The sequence below is a fragment of the Camelina sativa genome, chromosome 6 (assembly GCF_030686135.1).
Source record: "Camelina sativa cultivar CO46 ecotype springtype chromosome 6, ASM3068613v1".
Taxonomy (NCBI): domain Eukaryota; kingdom Viridiplantae; phylum Streptophyta; class Magnoliopsida; order Brassicales; family Brassicaceae; genus Camelina; species Camelina sativa.
The window spans coordinates 4958794-4981554 of NC_141885.1; the positions used below are offsets into that span (position 1 = coordinate 4958794).

Genomic DNA, 22761 nt, shown 5'->3' on the forward strand with positions numbered 1-22761 from the left:
GGTTTAATATGCCCGTATGGTGATCCGTTAATAAGAAACGAATAGTTAACAGAGGTTACGACTGCCATAATCCAACCTATCCACCGATCACAGAAGCCAAATATCTTCAAAGTTGTTTCGATGAAATTCCATTTTATTCGGTCATATGCTTTTGTGACATATGTTTTCACCGCCATGTAGGTTTGAGATACTCGTTTATGGACTTTCAATGAATGCATTATCTCATGTGCTATCATAACATTGTCTTGGATAATTCGGCCAGGGATAAAACCTGCCTGTGAGTCTGAAACAATATCATTCAGGTGTGGTTTTAGTCGTTGGGCTAAACATTTAGACACTATCTTGTAGAGAACATTGCATAATGTTATAGGTCGATAGTCTGTAAGAATTTGTGGATTTTCAATCTTTGGAATCATACATATGTTGGTATGATTTATGCTAGGCAAGAATGAGGTTTCAAAGAAATTTCTAACTTCTTGAATGACTTGAGGATCAATTGTTGTCCAACAAATCTTGTAGAATCTTCCTGTTAATCCATCTGGACCTGGAGCTTTGTCATCACCAATCGAACAGACAACTTGCTATATTTCCTCATTTGTAAACGCTTTAGTTAAAGTATCATTTGCGTCATCCGATACTCTTGGAGCAAAATCCGCGAACACTGTAGGTGAAACATGGTGACCTAAAGTTGTGTAAATGTTTGTGAAAAAAGATTCAGCATGGTCTCCTATTTCTTTATCTCCTTGATGAATAAGCCCTTGGTCATCATTGATTGAGCTGATCCAATTCTTAGCAAATCTTGTCTTGGCACAAGCATGGAAAAAATTGGTGTTGCGATCTCCGGAAGTCATCCACTGATTTCTGCTTAGTTGCTTCCAATGTGTTTCCTCATCGATATAGGCTTTAGTAAGACCATCTTGGAGGTCATGAATTGTTTGTCGTCACTAGTTTACTACTCTAGTTGTTCAGATATTAAAACAAAAGATCAGGTACAGAGCGTTTAGACTCTCCATTGCATAGTTTAGTTTTGCTTGAAAAGACACAATTCTTTTCTCTGAGTTTAACCGATTTGTTCGTTTTAAACTTGCCATCGCCTGCCTGCAATTTGTTATGCGTTGGTTGATTGGTAGATCCATAGAATCTGAGTCAGAATGCCATCCATTCTTAAGCGTTTCTTGAAAGTTTGGAAAGTCAACCAATCGTTTATCAAACTGGAATGACCATCGTTCGGGAAACTTGCAGCACCAATAGAATTAAACATGGCTCTATCAAGGCAGCATTGGATGGTGTGAGAGTGTCGTTCTCCAACCCATGAGAATGGATTACCTTTAGAACGTATATCTTGTAGGTCACATATAGAGATCATGTGTCGAAAGTTCCGGAATGTCCATTCATCACGCAGTGGACCACCTAGTTTTTCTCTGTTGAAAGTTATCTCATTAAAGTCATCAGTATCCATGGCATATTTCATGTATGTGACAGTTGTTCTAAATGATCCCATAGTTCATGTATTTCACTAGAATTGGGATGGCCATACACACAACACAAATAAAATACTCTCTCCGTTTCAAAATATAGGATGTTTTAGTGAAAACATGCATATTAAGAAATAGTTACTTTTAAAAAGTTTAACCAATCATAAATAAGTCTGCAGAATATAAAATATAAATTTAATCTAAAAGTTGCATAGATAGTTGGAAACATCCTATATTATGAAACAAAAATACTTCTCTAAACTTCCTATATTATGAAACGGAGGGAGTATAGTTGTATTAAAGTTAGCTGAAACATCAATGAGTCTCTCATCCTTAAAAATCAAGGAGAGAGATACATTGTCATTCCAAAACAAGGCTAAGCCACCATTCCTACCTTGAGGGGGCTGGATAATAACGTTAGCAAATCCTAAGTCACACTTAGGTTTAGTTATTACATCAGATTGATTGAGAGTTTCAGATAGGAATAGAATATCACACTTAGTACTAAAATAGAGTTTTTTAAAACGAGAAGTAGTTAGCTGCGGTCCAATCCCTTGACAATTCCATGAGAGGATCTTCATATTGGATCTATTGGGGGTACCGGACCCCCTGCGCCTCCATCGAATCCTTTGTGAACAGAACACGAACCTACCAAAGTTGTTCGCTGATTCTTATTGCGAAGCTGATTCAGGACCATCAACTCCTCCGCTGCTTCTGCATTGTTGAAAGAAATCTCGAACTCCACTCTCTTTCGCTTCATAATTCCAAAGTCTCCATTTGCACTGTGCGCATGCTCATGTTGTTTGATCCTTGTCTGATAATAAGCATCAATGGTTTTTCCTGCTCTTTTGGCCTTTAAGTAACAAATACGTTCAGCCGTCAGGTCTCTGTCTTGCATCATACTAGCAAGGCTTTGGCTCTCCACCGAATGTGGTACATACTGTTGGACCATGGTTTTTGGCATTGATGGCAATTTTAAGCCCGGGATGAGACTTGCCGGATCAATTGATGGAAGAGTGTTTGCCTCGGACATATCTTTATCACCATCATTGTGATCATCACCATCACTGTCATTGTCAGAGTTCTCTGGACCAGCATCCTCAAACCCAATTTGACATTCCTTGACATCGTGTTTAAGAGAGCCACATTTGGTACAAAAGTTTCGGAGTCTTTCATATTGGAACTTAACAATGGTGTTTTCTTCAGCAATAAAACATATGTTCTTTTGGAAACGTAAAGGATCATCTACATTCCAGTCAATCCTAACTCTTACTGCCCCAGTTTGGTTTTCATTCTCATTATAGTCTACCTCAGACACATAACCTAATTTGTTCCCTACCCATCTAGCCATAACATTGGTTAAGAAAAGGGTTGGAATACCTTGGATTTGTACCCAAAAAGGGATGATCCTCATGTTGGTCTCACTGATATTCGGATACCACCGATGCATAGTGACCATCCAATCATTGAAGGATCACAGTCCCCTGCGCATAACGAGATTCAGAGAGTCTTCAGATTGGAAACGAAATTGAACTCGACCGCCCTCAAGTATCCGTCCGACGCATTCCTCAGCAAAGCCTCAAACTCTTGGCATCTGTCTGATTAGAGCACGAAGATTCTGTTTTCTTGGATTGACCGGAGTCACAACCAGAGTGTGACGATTAACAGCAATTGCGCGGGTGAGGAATTCTGGTGGTAAGGAGATTGGAGCATCGTCAATGCCCAAATCCAAATCTTGAACGGATTTACGAAGATAATCGCTCATTGTTTTTGGAAAGTGGGTGATAGCAAAAGGGTAATTGGAAAGTCGTTGAAAAAAAACGAGGGAAGAGCAGAGATTTATAGATGATCCATGGCGGTTTCTGTTGACGGTTACCACCCGTGAAAAGGGCATACAAATAACTGTCGGAAGAAACTGACAGAAAGAAACCGCCGATATGGATCCCCAAATCAAGACGAAGGGAAATATCGGTCGGAAAATTACTCCTAATAGGAGACAAGATCGGAAAGGAACAAATGGTAGACGGTTGGGTACAATCGCCCAAAAAATCGCCTCTCATCGAATTCTTAAAACGCAGTAAAATCAGTTTATTTTTTTTGTTTCTCCAAACAATTTAATAGTCACATTTTTAAGAAACATGGAACATAATTTTTCAGAAAGAATTTTTGCAAATATTTCTTGTGTATTGTTTTGGTTGCACTATAAAAGTAAGGAATAATAATTTAAATAATCAATTCTAATTTCGTGAAATAGATGGAATTTTTTTTTTGTAGCACTTTCATTTTACATATGTTTCGTTTCTTTTATTTTTCAAAAGTAATATATTTTATATTTTGATGGCAAAACTTTATAAAGCATTTGGTGTATTTTTTTTTTTTTCATTAGTGAAAAGTTTGTAAAGTGAATTATTTATGAAAGGCATAAATTTTCGTAGGTAGGAATTCATCCGAATCTTGGTTTCTCGGTAAAGATTATTACTACTATACTACTTTTGAAAACGTGTGGTACAAATAATTCAATGTTTTAATTCAATTATTGCTGCCATATCTTACTTTGTGTGTCCCATCTGATGTTATTTACTACGTACCCAGTGCGGTTAAATAATAAATGGACGTGTCTACCCGTACGGATGTGGCTGTGGTTAAATTAACTACGAACGCTGAATTTCCCACCAAAAAAAAGAACTACGAACGCTGAATATATTTACACAACGTGACAAGGGAATAAGTGAAACAATTAATAAACATAAGTGAAACAATCAATATACACGACGATTCAGAAGATAATGTTGTGTAAATTATTGAGCAATTTGTATAGTTTTTTAAAAAATTTAAACCTTTACGCTGAATATATTAACACAACGTGTCAAGTTATCACATCTTCATTGTTAGCTGATGTGTGAGCGTGACAATACAAATTTATTACAGATAGAGAATAATAGTGTGATAAGATCCATCTATTTTTCTTTCTTTCTTTCTTTTTTTGGTTGGGAACACTTTCATTTACTAAAAAGGAATAAAAGAAAAGAACACTCAACAGTTCAACTAACTTTCCGGTTTTTTATTTTATTCTTAGGACAGTTAAGAGCCTAACCACATGCTCTTCGTCATGACTATCAAAAAAATTTATATTGTTTTTTTTTCTATTAAAAATAGTTAATCAAATTGAAAATATGGGTGCCATTTATGATTTGTGAAATTAGTGTTCACTTGTTAGTTTGTGACTTACGGATTAAATATTAATTTGGGACGCAAGTAAATTGCATCGCATGTTCACCCTGACTCCTAGTCCAACTCCTAACACAGTAAGAAGATAAGTTTAGGCTTAGCCGGTTAGGTTCACGTTCACGTTCAGGTACATTTAATACATACCTATTACACTATACATGACTATTTATTATAAAGAAAATAACTAATTGCAAATGTAAACTTTAATAATTTTTAAATATTCTCAAAACACTTTAAATGTAAGAGAGGATAATTGCATTGGTAAATTAGACGTGGCCGGTGAACATGCCATGCAATGAGAAATAAGTGTGACGGTACATTTTACGATATTCATCTCTAAAATATATAATTCCCTTTGTTTTATAAGAAGCGTCATCTTACCATTTTCCACACAAATTTTTTTTTTAAAAACATTTAAATTATTCTGTTACATGTTGTAATACACTAAAATGTATTTTATTTCTACCTAATAAGCTAAAAAAAAATAGGAATAAATTTGAGATTTGATTTAAAATATGCATTAAAAATACATAATAAAACCTTTAAATGACACTCATTGTGAAACTAATGAAGTGCAATATATACAACTTCTTCTTAAATTCAGCTTTTCTTTCAATGAAAATATCTGATTGAAATTTAACGAAATGATATTTAAAAGTTAAGAAAAAGAAAAGTGAACGAGTTTTACTAAAATCGAATTTTGGTGGAAAATCAATATTTAGAATGATATTTACCTTAAAACGAAAGAAGTGCTATTTGACTTATTCTTAAATTCAGTTTTTCTTTCTTTGAAAATATTTTATTAAAACTTAATGAAATCAGATTTAAAAGTTAAAAAAAAAAAGTGAATGAGTTTACTAAAATCAAATTCCCGTGGAAAAAACTGTAGAAGGTATAGTAAAACACTAAAACTCATATAGTTTTTTTCCTTTCTTTTAATGCGCAAGGTAAAATGTATTGCCCCTTTGGAAAATATAAAGAAGTACGTATAAGTATTGATATCAATATTCATATGACATCGGTATCCATAAATAGTTGTTATTTTATCTCAGAATTAAGACAATTCAAAACAGTAACACTTAAACTAAAGGCAGTACTCAATATCAGAAGCAAAATTCATCATAACAAGTGAACTCAACTCGAACTCGTCTCCATGATCCCATAAAGCGTTATTGCCATAATACTGACTTGGATCATTAGTACTTGCCACTAAGACACCGGTTTGATCCGGTTCCGGTTTTCTTTTATCCTCATACGAAGCTGATACGATGCCGTCGAAGTTTTCATCATCTCCGGTGGTTTTGACGGCGGATGAGTAATCTCCTACGAGTTTTTTACTGAGATGAGTGTTCCAGTAATTCTTGACTTGGTTATCTGTTCTTCCCGGTACTCTTTTAGCTATTAAAGACCATCTGAATTTGGGGGAAAGTATCTTAAATAAATTCACATTATGAACATGAATGATGATATGGTATGGAGCAACAATATAGATACTATCTCTCTAAACCTATGTATAGCAATATAGAGATATAGTATCTAAATGATATGATTATGACATCTATCTGAATATGATTTATAAATGAATGCATAATTTATATACAAACCTAGAGAGAGCTATAACTTTTTTTTTTCGAATTGTGGAAAACGTTTCTATATATGTAATGAATTTAATCTGAAAAGCGACTATTTTCACCATATACACTTAATATGAAAATTATATATAAAAAATTGAATATATTTTAAGTTTAAAAAGATATACTTGAAGAATGTATGGAGAAACACCTTTTAAAATTGAAGTAATCCACCGAAGGCACCAACACATATGAGAAAGCAATTGTTTTTCTTGTGCTACTTATTTTATTTTTTACATTCGAAAATAAAACATTTAACTATTTTTTCACTTAAAAAAACTCTTTCAAATTAAAAGACATGGAATATAATATAGTATTAATTACATAAAAATGTATGTACCTATTGCCGAGGAGCTTGTGGAGACGAATAATGAGGTCTTCTTCTTGTTCAGTGAAAGTGCCTTTCTTCACATTAGGGCTCAGATAATTCATCCATCTCAGTCTACAACTTTTCCCACACCTCTTCAGCCCTAACAATTCATTAGAACAAAACAAAACCCAAAATTAATCAAGTTGAGTGATATAGAAAAACTAGCTAGAGACTAAGATTTATATAAAGAAGACACACATTGAGAGAGAGATGGTACCAGTTTTTCTGACGATGCGGTTCCATTGCCAGTGCCGTGAGTAAGAACATAGTCCATAAGGATGTTGTCTTCTTCAACTGTCCATAACCCTTTCTTGTATTCTTGATTCTCTCTTTCTTCTCTTCTCCTTATTCTCATCCTCTCTTTTTATTATTATTCTCTGATATTTTTTTTGTTTGTGTGTGTGTGTGATAGAGAGAGGAAGATATTGTTTCCGTGACACGGGCTTATATACACACACTCATCAATACGTATCATTGGGTAATTAATCATGACTATTTACATAGCCCTATCCTCTGTTACCCTACATTCCCACCGGCTACGTACCTTATTTTTATATATTTAAAAGCCAAAATTTGCAGTTGGTTCTATTATGTTTATTTTACTTTCTGGCAATACAGGTAAGTATAAATTTACCCCCAAAGAAAAAACAAATTTTACTACATGTGAATCAGATTTTTTTGCAGAATGTTATATTGTATGTTTAACAGATTTGCATTTTTATTCACTTCATGTTAACCAGTTTGTTAGTTACATTGTATACTCTATAACTTCAATATACTAATGTTTTTTTATATATAAAAACTACAATATGCTACTATTTACTAAATTCTACTAAAATTATCCTTTTTTTTGTTGAAATATTAAATTTTATATTAATGTTTAGTTATATATATATATATATAGATATAGACACTACAAGAAAATCGTGTATTCTTAGCATCGGAAAAACGCTATCGAACAATATCATAGCGTTTTAGTAAACGTTCTATCATCGCCCGCGATAATAGGTCCGAGACATTAGATAGCACTTTACGACATGCTATTTTGTCTTCATCAAATATAACATTTTTTCTATGCAATCGTACATTCAATAATAGCAATTGTAATTTGCGGTTAAATGTAATACTAAATTTTATTGAATTACAATTTTCTAGGATATTTTTTTTGGTTTTTGGATAATTTGAAAAATTAAACGAGAAACATACCATAATTTTATAAAAATTAATTTATTATTATATATATATATGAAAGAGGAATACAAAATATCTATATTACAAAGTAAAAATATATAATTAAAAATAAGTTCAAACAACTCTTGTATATTAAAATTGTGAATTTTCCACACTCTTGAAACTTCTTTGATATCATCACTTAATCAGCTTCAGCTTCAACCTGCAACAAAATAAGACAAACACATGAAGAGCAAAGAAGCATTAATAATCTAAGTTTACAGAAAATGATATAGCAAAGTGATATGCTTTTAGGGAGCATGTTTTGAGTACCTCCGGTGAGTTGAGCCTTGAGTTCTTTAAGCCGCCTACTGCCCCAATAAGCTTATGAACACATCAAAAATTAAAGAGTTAGAAGATACAAGAGACTAAGTCAAATATACACTAACACGTACCATTAACGAGCCTTACAATTCAATCACTGCTCATTAAATAAGAGAACAAAAGTTCTCCAGCTCCACTGAACACGTCTTCTTAGTCAAAATCATCTTATGAGTCGTAAGAAGAAGCTAATGCAAAATTCCAATATTCAGAAACTCTTATTTAAATATTATAAGAGATTATTAGTCAATGAGAAGAAAGATTATTACTTCATGACAAAGAATTTTTTTAACCCACTTAATTATACAACTCCACCATTGAAATTTCTGATGATTTTAATTGTCTCTAAGTCTTTAAAGGTCATCTCGAAATCAAGCTACCATATTGCTATAAAAAACATAAAACCCACAACAAATTATCGAATTATTGAGAGCTAATAAACAAGATTATGGTTGAAATTAAACTTCTCTTGCTTCTCATCTGAAGATCAACTTTAGCCCCTTTTTATTCAGAACAAAATCTCCATTGAAACCCAGAAAAAAAGTGGTTCAAGACTTTCAAGTCCCGTTTACTTTTATCTGCAATTCGATAAACAAAAAAAGGGAGAGTATAATTAGAAGTTCTGAATCAAGCAAATAACATCCTTTTGCAACAAACAAATAAGATCTACAAGTCAAAACCATTAATCACAATTGGAGCTGCAAAGAGGACAACATAATCTCACTGAACCTAACCACATAAAAAACCTTGCTCAATGTACTTCTTGAAATCAATCCCACACTCGGAAGAAACAAGAGACTTGTACGGAGATCTCTAGATCTGCAAGCGAGACCTTCCAATCTGATTTCAAAAGACCAAACACATAGCTAAGCGATTAAAGTGAAACGAAGATATGCAAGTATGTAATTAAAACGAACAGATCTATCATAGAAGAAGAGAGATCTATACGATGGTGGGTAGGGTTTCGAGTCCCAATCTCTCTTTCTTCGACGGTGGCTAGGATCGATTTCAAAAGGAAGAGTGAGAGGGAGAGAAACAACATGATAAAAATATGGATTTACTGAAGAAGAGGAAGATTATTCATCTGGTTTTGAATCTGTGCAAGGATTTCATCGGATGAGAAGCCTGGTTCTAAATCTGGGAAATTGATAAGGAAAAATTAAACGAGTGTGAGAAAAAACTGGAGAAGTTAAACAATGGAGTGAGAGGGAGAATGAAAATTTGTTAGCGGCTCTATTTTTTCACCAAGTATTTAGCAAAAAAATAGATTTATTTTTCCGAATAAAGTATATATAGCGTTTTAAAAATACGAATGCTATCTATACTACAATTAAAAAAAATATTATTAAAAATAAAATATTACCATTGAAACATAGCATTTATATTTTAACAAATGCTATTTAAAACTAAAGCGTATATCAACTATAACAAAAAGACATAAAACGCTATATTGTAGTGCTAACAATACTCTAATTTCTTGTAGTGAGAACAGAGTCGATCGGAACAACTTATTTAAAAGTTCCACAGTTCACCATAGAACAACAGGGCCAGGAGGATAACTTTTTTTTTTTTTTGAGTTAATTCGGTTGTACGTATATGAACTCGAATCATCTAACAAAATAAAAATTATTATTTTAATCTCTTATATTATAGCAGCTTAGTCAATATATTAAGCTATCACTCAACATAAGAGTTTTCAAGATTGTGAGTTCAAGCGTCTACAATAAATACTTCTTTCATTTTAAAATATAAGATGTTTTTACTAAAAACACTTGAAAACTATATTATGAAGTAAAAAAATCTTTTTTAAAAATATTTTATACAATAAAATGGGGAAGCATATAAAAGATTAAAATAATCTGCTATAGTTTCCGGGCTCCAAAACATATGGACTTGAAATCTGTAACTTATCTAATTATATATAAATTGACAAGTACATATTAAAATATATTTGAGTATGCGTTGTGTGTGTTTTAATAACCTAGTCCCAACTAACAAGTTAAGCGGTAGAGAATAAAAATTTGTGAATAGGTTACGAATATTGTCTCTCAATTAATGAATTACTCAAGTGGAGGAATAGAAGATCCGCTGGTCACTTGTCTCCACACCACACACTCTCCTGTATTTTGATTCTCGAGCTAGCTTTACATATTACCCATTATAAAATATGTATACATTTGTTTTATATGAACACCCTTATAAAACGCTATATTCATTTGTTTTATATATCAATAGTAGTACACACACATATATATATATATATATATGGGGGTGTGTTTTTATAGTTTCCACTAAATATATAATTTATATGTTAAAAATAAAAATTAAAACTATATAAATATCACTACTTTTTTACTAAATTGAGAACTTAAATTATTTCTTGAAAAATGTTTAATTATTTACATAAAAGTAGGTATTATTATTATCACTATTTGGATTACTTATAGATTGCTTGTTTTTATATAGAAAGGGGAGTTCTTGAACAAAACTCCGACTAATATTTTCCAAAATCCATAAAAAGTTTGGGTTTTTTCTGTTACTGAAATTTTTTACGGATGACTAAAACTACGATTTGTGATGAATGATTTTTTTTCTTTTTCTTTTTCTGAGACACCTAAGAAGAATAGATAAAAACTATTGATATTTTTTTTTACTTCTTTAGTTTAGGTTGTTAATTTGGGGGCTATACGGTAAAAAGAAAGCCAAACAAACATATATGATTGGAATAGTCAAGCTCTCAACAAGATATTCTCTAACGAAGCAGTTGAGGAAAGGAAACGACATGTCGTATACCAAGTATATTTAATCATTACCAAGTCTGCTCGAAAAGCGTAGTTCTATATTTAACTATTTATGGGTATATATATGATATATCTAAATGAAGAAACCCGTTATTTATGACCCTACAGATTCGAGACAAAAATACAATGCAAAACCAAGCCCTATTAAACCGGTTTGGTTAATTTAGATACAGTCGTCCCAACCATAGAAGATAGATAGAGATTCCTTATTACATAATTTGCGTTACGAAAAATTATAAATACCATGTCAGTGTCTTGTTGGTGTTGTTTATAAATTATAAAGGATGACACATATATTAAAGTCCACGTAGGGACCTTTCTCCTGATCATCTCAGATTCCGGTCGTTATCACATATCTCGTGGGTGATATTTTGATGTTTGGTTCGTGAAGTGTGCTAGAAACTAGACACATGGTAATGAATTTGTTAAAAAGGGGCCGTGAACAAAAAAAAAATGCAAAAATAACCTCAAACTCTCAAAGCCTTGTTCGGTAGAGAGTCACAACAACTGCTAAAAAAATGCAAAAATATCTTCATCTCCACCCTAAAAATAGAAATCTTTGTTGGGAGTTTGATGAATTTATAATTATAAACCTTATTTTTATTCCAAAAAAAAAAACTCAGTCGCTGATATGAATGGTACGACACTGTTAATAGAACATGGGCAAACTTATTTGTTTGCCAAAGCTAGCTACCTTTCACCTCTAGGCTTAAACACAACCATCCACGTCACACACCCAACCTCGATTAAATGATCCCTATCATCAACCGTATAGAGATTATGAATAACATCATTTTGGATATTTATAAAAACAAACCTAATGTCAAATAAAGACCTTGAATGACTTAACAGTAGTTAAACTAATAACCTAACCGTATGAAATCGTAAAATAAAATTATAAAATCAATTTGGCTCACAATATGACATATTAAGGATCGTCCCATGAACATAACATGGTCTTCATCTTTTTTCGCTACAAAGCATAATTATCCCCATCGAATATGGGAATCACCTTGTTGTGATGTTGCCTCCCAGATCTCAGATTTTCCGTAGAACTTTTCTGAATTTTTTCTTGTCTTTGTATTGAGATTGGCCCTCGAATCAATAGAGCTCTGATACCATGTTGGATTTTTATGAGATAATCAATATGAGATACCTGTCGATTCTGGTCTGATAACTCGTCTCTCTATGGGAAACTCTCTGACTATCTGTGCTCGGGAAGGGACTCACGACTGGGGATCCCATCAACTGCAACACTCCAACAGCTCTTCCTTCGTGGTCAATGGTTGCTCCCTCATGCACGGACTGATAATCAGGTTTCTCTCCTAACCCACCTTACAACACTTACCTTAACAGATGAAGAGGATCGATTTGAATGGGAAGTAGAAGGCAAGGTGTATACACGATACTCAACTGGCCTGGTTTATGGTCTCCTTCGGTCTGCTTCCCCTCTTGTACCATGGGCTAAAGCAGTCTGGTTCGCCGGCGGGATCCCGAAGCACAAGTTCCACACTTGGCTACTCACCTTAAACCATTGTCCTACTCGCGATCGTCTTCTGGGATGGGGACTACAAACAGACCCACTTTGCCTTCTATGCAACGCTTCGCCTGAAAGCAGAGACCACCTGTTCTTCAACTGCACCTACGCCTTCGCTATCTGGACTCAAATCGCCACTAGATGTCGATGCCAACCCTCCCCTTCTTGGGAAACGACACTGGAACGCATGCAATCTTTAAGGGGACCGAAAGCTTTGACTCGTCTAACGCTATTAGCCTGGCAGTGTACATTGTATCTTCTTTGGGAGGAACGCAATCGTCGCCTGCATTGTCGTCAATTCCGATCTATTGACGCCCTGCTCCGACTGGTGGATTCTATCATCTGTAACAAGATTACAAACATTAGGGAATCAAACCCTTCCTTATCATCGTCGATGTTCGATCTCTGGTTCTCAAGTTAAGTCGTCGTACACCCTACGACGTTTCACTATTCCATCGGCTACAAACCCTACCTCTAGGTTCTTACTAAGTTCTTTTGACTATTGTGTTGTATTATTGGGCTCGCTTTTTACTGGGCTCCCTAATCTAAACTCTAAAGCGCTGGGCTTTTGTAACATTTTATTTCTCTTTTGCATTTAAATAGAAAGCCTTTTTCAAAAAGAAAAAAAAAAGAACAGAGTAAGATGAAATTTATCTCACAATAATCTTTTTGATTGTGATCACTAACAACACTCCCTTCGGTGAAGGAAAAAAAAACACACTCTACTTTATTAATTCAAGATCTGAAATCTGGTAGTTTTACAACACGACAATAATTGTTTAAATAGAAACCAACGTAAGAGACACAAGTAAAGAGTTGAAGTCCTTAACAATAAGTCACGACTCTTAATCATAAATAAATATGTAACATCCATATTAATAATAATATCTAAACTCAAATTATCGATCAATACTGTCATCTCAACAAAGAAGGATTGAGAGAGAAAGGGTTCATGAACTTGAACGAGGGTTTTTTTTTAAACCTCCTACGAAGTTTATGCTAGTTCTGTTTATATAAAGTATTGCGGATATGCTTGTATATTGTTCTTATTTATCTTGGTATTCTGATAAAGACATGTTGTCCGATAGTTTAGCAACTTTAAGCTTATCGTTTATGGTGTGTCTCCTGTATAAATACTCTTCTTATGAATGTGAATAAAACAAGTTGGTTTGATATCAAAACTCTACATGGTATCAGAGCTAAGATCTGTTTAAATCAAAAAAAAAAAAAGAAGATTCTTCAAGCTACAATGGTAAACGAAGAAGAAAGTAGTGCTTCCGCTCTCAAATCTGGGTCTGAAGTACAGCTACCAGATGCACCGGTGGTGTCTCCTTATACTTTGTCTAGTTCCGACAACCCCGAGGCTATGATCTCATCTATTTTGTAAACCGATGATAACTACAATGAGTGGGCAACGGAGATGCTCAACGCTCTCCAAGCCAAACGAAAAACTGGTTTCATCAATAGAGCTTATCGTTTATGGTGTGTCTCCTGTATAAATACTCTTCTTATGAATGTGAATAAAACAAGTTTGTTTGATATCAAAACTCTACATAGAGTTTCTTCCGCTATTGTAATAGTTTGCTTCTCTTTTTTAAAAATAAAAGTAAAGTGGATTCTTCCACTGTAGGCTTCTTCGTAGTGGCCTAATTTGTAATAAAGTAAGAACTCTTGTGAAAAAAAAAATGAAAAAAAAAAAACTACTCTAAGTCAAGAGAATGAAATAATAGGAACGCGTATCAGAAACTAAGCAAGATTTAGAAGAACGATTTTAACCTCTTGTGATCAGGGTGTGTCGAGGAGAAAACCATCATCCAGCGGGCATGCATGAACGCAGGCGGTACATCCCAGCCTTCAAACCCTATTGGTAGATTCAGGAGGTTAAAGAGTATGATGAGATATAAAAATTGCGTATACAAAGTAAGTAGTGTTTAAGGAAATCTGTCATACCTGTCTCCAACCATATATGTGTAGGTGAGTTAGTTTCTCATATGTTGGTTTTTCCAAGTGTATGTTTAAGCTTTGGCTTTGATCTATGTAGCATCCACGACCAACAGCGATGTCCACCACTGTTCTTTGTTTGATTTCCCAGATAGTTCTGTGTTGGCTTTTAGAAGAAACAAGTTAAATCTATATGTCTAGACAGTAGTGACTCAAACACACAAAATAACTGGAAGCTATATTTGTAAATCGCCTTCAAGTGATCAGGTATCTCCCCAATATTTACTATAGAACCATTCTCATTAATTAATTTGTTTTTCAGTGTTGAAGTCCAAAGTCCCATATCAGCTAAGTCATGGAGAAAATGCTTCTTCACGACACTACGAAATTCTCATCACCACCACTGCATAAACCAAGGAGACGCAATGAGTAAGCAGTGGGGAAAGACCATAAACATATTTAGTCAAATGATTTATTCCCACACCTCATGCCTCTACAGCAGTAGATGTTTGATTCAATTTTGGTTATTTCCAGTTATGCAATATAAACAGATTTTATATGTACACAACCGGACCATCTATTTTCCGTACAATTTGATATACAAAAGTATAACCCACCGGACATTTTTTTCTACACGTTAGGTATATTTACTTCTTAACGACGTTTCTAAGACTCGTCCGGCTTTGGTTCGAGAGTTACAGATATTTTCTCCTTGTGATCGCCTCTTAGAACCTCTACGGTCACCTAATCAAAAATTATTATAATGTCACAACTCTCTCTCAGATGAACAAACTTACTTGACCAAAATGCGGATTTAGGACTTTAAGATTTTACCTCATCACCGACTTTGCATTGATCGAGAATCCGGTACAGATCACTCCCGTTAGAGACTTTTGTACCGTTCACTGACGTGATTATGTCTCCAAGTACTAGTCTCCCGTAACCATCACGTTTCGTAGATTGAAGTCCCTGTAGAGCAAAATCATCATCACACACATTTTAATGTTTAAACCGCAGAGTGGAACATAGAGAAATATATGTTATACGGAAACTTAACAACAACAAGAGCTTACGGCTTTCCCAGCTGGGCCACTTGGAGGAGCATCCAAGACGAGCACGCCACTTACTCCCAATTGTTCAACAGATTGGTCTGGTGCGAATTTGATACCTAAGATTGGTCTCGTGACTTTACCAAATCTCACCAACTGATCGACAATGCCTCCAACCTGAACATGAGAGAAACAGAGGTCAAAACAACTTTACTCTCCCGTTAGTGGGTCAAGGATAGAGTAAGACTCTCTCTGATCGGGTTTAGCAATGGGGGGAAAAAGGAGAGAGAACTCACGGTGTCAACTGGGATCGAAAAGCCCACTCCAGAAGATGCACCAGAAGGAGAATAAATGGCTGTGTTTATACCTATTAGGGTTCCTGAACTATCTAGAAGAGGTCCTCCACTGTTACCAGGGTTAATGGCTGCATCTGTCTGTATCACATCTTGAATTGGACGACCAGTTGCAGCAGAACTAATTTCTCTTCGCAAACCACTGTACAAATCATAAATACACAAACATGCTACAGTTATAAGGAAAGAAAAGGAATAGTAAAGTCATTCGACATGACGAGGGAGCGAGGGAATATGTATATCCTCAAGTACCAGTCATCTATTAGTAAACCACCATTCAAATCATTATACACAAACATGCTACAGTTTTAAGGAGAGAAAAGGTCAGAAAAGGAATAGTAAAACCATTTGGCATGAAGGGGCACGAGGGAATATATTTATTCCCAGGTACCAATCATCTATTTAAACCTTTTCGTATACAAGTAAAATCATTTCCAGCGTAATCATGAAAATCAAAATAACACATCGAAGAAGACAAAGAAGATTTAACATACCTTATAACACCAGTTGTAAGAGTATGATCAAGTCCAAACTGTACAAAAAGGTTCTTGCTTTAGTGTGTGTATACAGGAAACACAAGGTCTGACCCAGCATCCAATATAAAGCAACAAGCAGAGCACTGATATATATACTCACAGGATTTCCGATGGCAAAAACTTTCTGGCCAACAAGCAGATCAGCAGAGACTCCAACAGGTATAGGTCTTAACTTATCTTTCGGTGCATCAATACGTAGAACTGCAACATCCTTGTCTTGGTCAAATCCAACAACTTTTGCATCAAATGTTGACTGATCAGCAAGAGTAACCCTATGATCATTCAGTTTCATCATCATTAGACAAACATCGAATCAACCATCCAACGAAACAGTGTAGTCATGATACCACAACTACTAATTTCCATATCTTGAATCAACCAAATACAATTGTTATCCAAATCAATCAGATTCTCAAAAGTTTCAACATAACTAACCTGAGATCAGAAGCACCACGAATCACATGATAATTAGTAACAATGTGACCTTGCTTATCCCACACAAATCCTGAACCAGAACCTTGAGGAACCTCAAGCACGTCCAATGTAAACGCGTCCTGCCTAATCCAAACCCCGAGAAACCAAATCACATTATACAACTCCTCAAATCCATAGCTAAATTCACCAATTAAATTGTGAGAAATCGAGATCGGTAAATTCATTACCTGACGGCGAGATTAGTGATGTAAACAACGGAAGGAGTGTTCTCTTGAAACAATCGAACAGTCGCGAGCTCATCAGTCTGAAGCTTCCTGGGAGTACTGACTACAAACGCCGAAGCGGATTCGACGGCAGGAGACGCGGCGAACAGAGAAAAAGACAACGCGACGGAGGTGCAGAGGAGGAAGAAAGGTTTCACGGCGGAGAAGGGAGTAAGAAGAAGAGCATCATCGTCTCCGCTGTTGTCGTTTAGTGGAAGCTTGGAGGAGAAAATTCGGAAATAGCGTTTGGATCGGATAGGGTAGAGAGAAATCGAAGTCGGAGGAGAAGATAGAGAAGGAGAGAGATTGAAGAAGGAAGATGAGTTGGAGAGTTGAGGTGAAGGAGGAGAGTGGTGAAGGAAGAGAGTAGAAAGGAGAAGCGAACAACTCGTCGTCGTCGCCATTACTTTGTTTTCTGGACAAATGGGATTGTGGCTCTGTTTTATTTCTTTTTTTTTTTTTTCTAATTAAAAAATGGTAACCTTTGAAAATAATTTTTTTTTTTTTTTTTGAGAGCGATTTTAAAATACGGAACCGAGAGTAACCGAAATAGTTAAACCAAAATTGAAGTAAATCTTCTTCTTTTTTCTTTTCTTTTAACAAGATTTATATTATTACCCTGTTTATAAACCACTAATTTTGTTATTTGACTCAAAATATATGATATATAATAATTTTTATATAACCTAGGTTTAATATAGAAATATTTCAAAGAGTCTGTATATTGTTAACTGGGAATATTCGTGTTTATAATAAGATGCTAAATAAATTCGTAATTTTCTTATTTAGTACAAAAATCTATTTATTTAGCAATGATTTGATGTTAACAATTGTATAATTTGTAATATCAAATCGTTGCTTTTATTAGTAAGTCATCTTTTAACAAAACCAAACCAAAATACCGAACCGAAACAAAACCAAATATTAAAACTGAGAAAAGAACCGAGAGTAACCGAACTAGTTAAACCATTTAACCAGTATATGATTTTGCTTCTTATAAAAAAAATAAAACTGAGAAAAGAACCAACAGCCTAGTAACGAACATTAATCCAGATTAGCCGCCCTTAATTTTGAACACTAGAAAATTAGAACTTGTATCCTCCTACTCCCGTACGAGTAAATGGTTATTCCTATTAGCCTATTCTATATCTCTAGAATCTTTTACTCGAGCTTATTAGAAACGTGACTTGGTCGATCTCTAGTAGATAAAAAGTGCAAAAAAAAATACGGTTAAAGTTTAGAGAATCTTCTGGGACGGTCTTAGTTCTTTTGGCACTTCATTGAAATTCTCGGAGTCCACATCGGATTGATACATTGGTCTCTTCCCCGTTTTCCACACAATCCCTTCAGCCAAATGTTCTTTGTTCGGTGTCAGCATTACAAAGTTTGGATCAGCTCTTTGGTAACTGCAATGTCAGATAATTCAAACAAATGTAAAGATCATATACTGTTTTCTTTGAAACCATCAAAGCTAAAGAGGAATTTTTTTTTTTGGTAACTAGTTACAGAGGGTTTGATTGATCTCAAACAGTCACAAATGGACTGACCTGGCTTCTCTTATGTTATCAACACGGATACCGAACCCACATTCCACGTTTCCAGTCCGATGATTAGTCGTTGCTGAATAAAAAAAAGAGCACGACATGTTCAAATACCAACGTTCATCTGGATTTTGCTGAATTTAGAGCACGCAGATCACGAGTCTCCATATTTGTTTATCGAAGCATACCTGAAAGATTGAATGCAAAAGATGGTTTCCACCACGACTTGAATGCTAACGAGAATGTTGAGCTTCGAGCCCCGACTTTACCCTGCAAAAATTAAAAATGTATATAACTGAGCTGTTCTTTTTGGGTAACTCGGAAAGATATGTGTTCTGCACCTTCAGCAAGAAGTTCTTATTGGCCTGCCAAGACGCAGCCATCTGCAATAAAGAATCTGCGGCATTGTCTGGCTTCTTGGAATCATCAACCCTTCAATATTAAGACAAAAATAAAGATATGTTTCCGTATAGACAAACATTAGCTAAAATGTTTTTTTTACTGAGAGATGTAAACTACCTCGACTGTAGCTCGAAACCTAAATCGATGTAGTTTGTGATTCCAACTACTTGGTTTTCTTCAAAAGGATTTTTCACCTGTTCCAAGTCCATTATATATTGAGCCAAAAGTTAAGCTAAACATTATATATGGAAGACTAGTAATAGATGCAGCACAGACATAGGACTAGTTTAGAAGAGTAGTACCCTTCTTTGAACCACTATGTGTTGGTAGAACGAAGCGATAAACTGCATTTACAAGAAGGATAACACAATCAGCAAGACTAAAAATGCTACAAAATGAATGATATGCGATTGGACAAGTAATATGGTTGTTAGTCAAGTTCCATGAGAAGTGGAGGAACTGTTTCGGCTTAAGACTTATGATAAAGACAGCAAAACAGCCATGTGTTTTTCTACATGGATTTATAAAGCATGACCTGAGAGCTTCTTGCTAGTTCAATCCCAATGTTAAACGAAGGACTCAAGGGGCTTTTTGACCCTACTCCATAGCCAGCAGCACAACTCCAGTTTCTTTGGTCTGTGTACTTTGCCATATCGTCGCTTCCATCTAAAACAAAATCCAATAACAGTTGTCCAAGCTCAGTTTCTTCAATCACATAATGTATAGATAATAGATTCCATGTGTGATTAGTCAAATCTGTTCGACAGGAATAAAATAATGTACTGACTCACGTAGCGGCTCATACTGCACTCCTACTGTAAACCTTCCCATCTTGCTTACAAGCCATGCATGTTTTGGCAATTCGTTATTCGCTGAATTGAAGAATTAAAGGGTCAGCAATGTATCCAAAAGAAACAACAGCAATTTGCAGAAAAACTTGATGTGCTCACCAGAAAAAGGAGTGACAGTAGCTCCGATAGACAAATTTGGTGAGCCATATCTCAACCCCATGATTCTATATTGTTCAGATAAGTTTCCCCTAGAGAGAAAACATTTATTCATGTTACATTGTAGCAAATAATCTACTCAAAGTAAAACGACATCATATACACCTAAATATGACGTACTCCTTTTTTGAAATCAAAGGGTAGACTGCAAATGCCCCAATCCCATATTTAGGGTAGTAAGCAGAAGACCTCATCAGTAGAACCCTTAGTGATGACAAACAAAATAAATAATTTCAAAACATTAAACTGCTGTTAATAAACATAAGCTCCCGGTATATATCAGAAGTAGCACGGAGTTTACGGATTTGAAGTTGACACAGAGAGGTCCACAAAAGTATGGGGATCATCAACATCACTGCACATTTAAGAGAAAAAACAAACTGATGAGAATTCTAATTTTCCAACAGCAACTTGTAATCTTTCAAAAAAAACTTAACATATATACCTTTGCCAGCGAAACTCTGCATTTCCGACAAAATCTCCGTCCCTTCTGCCATCTACTGCGCCCGAAACCTTCGACTATATTAAGGAAAATTTTGATTTTTTCTCTTATCCCCCCCCCCCCCCCCCCCCCCCCCGATTCATCCACAAGACAGATACTTTTAAAAAGCATTATTACATAGAAACTAAAAACAGAAAAGAGTATTATCAAATGGATACAGATGCAACCAAGTCCACATGAGGGTCATCAATAGGCTTCAACAAGAACTTTGCAGTGAAATTATTTGCTTCCTCAAAGTAATCCTCAAAGAGACATTTCAATGCAAGCTTCCCAAACAACAAATTATATGAAGATTCCAACATCCTGCATCATCTCAACAACAACAATACTACGAAATCAAACAAATACACACATTCATACGTATAACAAAATCAGATATCATAATTTATATCAAATCATGTCTAGATTCTCAAACATTAAAAGAAGCCTATAGACTATATATATGCATTGAATCCCAAAATTACTGCAACCAACCAGAATCTATATGCATTGAAACAGCGTCTAATAGATCACGATTCTAGCAAATTTTAACACTCAACAAAATTACATATATATCAAAGCACAAATTACACTAAATACATGTATCAGTACAAGCTATAGAACTCAACCAGAATCCGTATGGTGATTCGAAACCAGCCAGAGAACAGATCGGAGAAGAAGAAGGATTAACCTAGTACGGGCGGAGAGAGGAGGATAATCAAAGAACGGAGGGACAAGCACCACCGGAGGCGGTGGTTCTTTGCGCATAGAATTCCCCATATTCTACAACGGAGAGAGAGCTTCTTCGATGATTGAAGAAGAGAGCTTCTTATTTAGAGCGGCGATGGTCTCGCTTCAGCTTTTTGATATACAGAGGTTTGCATCTTTCAATTTTCCTATATTAAGACTATATTATCAAAATCTAAGGGTTTCTCAAACAAACAAAAATATTCGTATTTTAAACTATTTAATTATATAATTAATACAAAAATCTCTTTCTCCCCCAATATTAAATGTATTATATCTCATATGTGTTGTAAGAGTTTGATTCTATGTTTTAATTTAGAAAATATTATATACATTTAACACTGTTTTCAATTTTTATTTTATTTATATAAAAATAAAGCATTTTTTTTATATTTCTTGCCTTTCTAATTTATTCATATTTATTTTTTAAATTTTCATAGTTAAATTTAAATTCACATATGTTGGTTTTAACAAAAAAAAAATCAAGTTTATTTGAGAATTAGATGTTTCTATTCCTTTTAAACGATCAATGTGTAACATATTACTTTTGAACCAAATTACGGACCCACCAACACTCACTTTAAAATTAAATGAGTTTTAATTTTAGGAGTTGAAAAAGTATAAAAATTTGTTTGTAACTCTCATAATAATATTATAGTAGTGTTCTAAATGAATTTAATTTAATATGATAGAACATGTTAAAAATATATTAATATGCACTTAATTACACTTTTGTAACTCTCAAATAGTTACTTTTGATACCTCGATTTATGTATTATCTATAAAAAGAAAAGCACACATCTCATTATAACCCTCGTGGTCTCATATTTCAAATCTCACATAATTTTATAAATCTACAATATCATTATTTTTTCCTTGATTCAACTCAATAAAAGTTTCAGTTTATTTGAATAGGATATACATGTAATATATGATATATAGTTTAGTTTTATCATATTTTACTCGAAAATATATACTTTGTTGTTTGTTACTTTCAATTGTAGTCATTTCTTTTTTTTGTATTTGTATATAAATATAATTTCAAATGAATTTTTAATGTTGTAGTCATGTTATTTTCTTCATTTGTATATAAATATAATTTTAAATGAATTTTAAATTTTCTTTCGATCTTATGATTAAATGAATTTTTAATTTCTTTCTACCTCATAATTTTTAATCACGGTTTTTAAAATAGCGTTAATTAAACAATTTTATATTATGATTTGTTTATAGTGATTCCATGTATGTGTGATGAATTATTAAAAAATAATTAATAATCGTTGATTACAAAATCAAATATTATATTTTTTTAATTAAACCTTTAGTTGATCTCAAAATTTTAAATTTATGTTCAGAAAATTGATGAATGTTAGATAATATCCTAAATAAAGTTAAACTTAAAGTAAAATGTCA

At 34.1% G+C, this 22761-nt stretch overlaps 3 protein-coding genes across 9 annotated transcripts; all 3 read right to left on the reverse strand.

The window, feature by feature from the left end:
- Window positions 1–5674: 5674 nt before the first annotated feature.
- Window positions 5675–7059, reverse strand: LOC104698708 (trichome differentiation protein GL1-like). Its single transcript, XM_087455555.1, has 3 exons — window positions 6922–7059; window positions 6675–6804; window positions 5675–6115 (listed from the first exon to the last, which is right to left on the reverse strand). Exons 2-3 carry the CDS (start codon window positions 6764–6766, stop codon window positions 5788–5790), a joined length of 420 nt encoding a protein of 139 aa, XP_087311681.1. The 5' UTR covers window positions 6767–6804; window positions 6922–7059; the 3' UTR covers window positions 5675–5787.
- Window positions 7060–13703: 6644 nt separating this feature from the next.
- Window positions 13704–17687, reverse strand: LOC104790445 (protease Do-like 1, chloroplastic). 7 transcript variants are annotated; one of them, XR_015560402.1, is made up of 11 exons: window positions 17135–17687; window positions 16908–17030; window positions 16573–16744; window positions 16431–16468; window positions 15880–16078; window positions 15608–15760; window positions 15369–15503; window positions 15186–15278; window positions 14544–14937; window positions 14370–14454; window positions 13704–14044 (listed from the first exon to the last, which is right to left on the reverse strand). XR_015560402.1 is itself a non-coding variant. In XM_010516199.2 (8 exons), the coding sequence occupies exons 1-8, from the start codon at window positions 17572–17574 to the stop codon at window positions 15201–15203; spliced, it is 1338 nt and encodes a 445-aa protein (XP_010514501.1). In that variant the 5' UTR covers window positions 17575–17687; the 3' UTR covers window positions 14993–15200. The 7 variants fall into 7 exon arrangements, 1 of the variants encoding a protein (XP_010514501.1); XR_015560400.1 differs by having other exon boundaries at window positions 13704–14084; XR_015560401.1 differs by having other exon boundaries at window positions 13704–14263.
- A 432-nt stretch (window positions 17688–18119) lies between these two features.
- On the reverse strand, window positions 18120–21658 carry LOC104790446 (uncharacterized). The gene is made up of 14 exons (XM_087455911.1): window positions 21293–21658; window positions 20781–20925; window positions 20566–20633; window positions 20422–20475; window positions 20241–20324; window positions 20064–20152; window positions 19905–19985; window positions 19649–19779; window positions 19416–19457; window positions 19231–19307; window positions 19053–19143; window positions 18900–18981; window positions 18718–18790; window positions 18120–18576 (listed from the first exon to the last, which is right to left on the reverse strand). The coding sequence occupies exons 1-14, from the start codon at window positions 21379–21381 to the stop codon at window positions 18408–18410; spliced, it is 1275 nt and encodes a 424-aa protein (XP_087312037.1). The 5' UTR covers window positions 21382–21658; the 3' UTR covers window positions 18120–18407.
- Window positions 21659–22761: the final 1103 nt, after the last annotated feature.

Coding starts and splice junctions, on each gene's coding strand:
- LOC104698708 (XM_087455555.1), bottom strand. CDS start 6,766: ATGAATTATCTGAGCCCTAATGTGAAGAAAGGCACTTTCACTGAACAA. Junction 6,116..6,674: donor CACAAGCTCCTCGGCAATAG/GTACATACATTT, acceptor CCCCAAATTCAG/ATGGTCTTTAATAGCTAAAA.
- LOC104790445 (XM_010516199.2), bottom strand. CDS start 17,574: ATGGCGACGACGACGAGTTGTTCGCTTCTCCTTTCTACTCTCTTCCTT. Junction 15,504..15,607: donor GTGGCCCAGCTGGGAAAGCC/GTAAGCTCTTGT, acceptor TTTGCTCTACAG/GGACTTCAATCTACGAAACG. Junction 15,279..15,368: donor AATGCAAAGTCGGTGATGAG/GTAAAATCTTAA, acceptor ATTTTTGATTAG/GTGACCGTAGAGGTTCTAAG.
- LOC104790446 (XM_087455911.1), bottom strand. CDS start 21,381: ATGGGGAATTCTATGCGCAAAGAACCACCGCCTCCGGTGGTGCTTGTC. Junction 20,325..20,421: donor TCTGTGTCAACTTCAAATCC/GTAAACTCCGTG, acceptor GTCATCACTAAG/GGTTCTACTGATGAGGTCTT. Junction 19,780..19,904: donor AGTGCAGTATGAGCCGCTAC/GTGAGTCAGTAC, acceptor ATTTTGTTTTAG/ATGGAAGCGACGATATGGCA.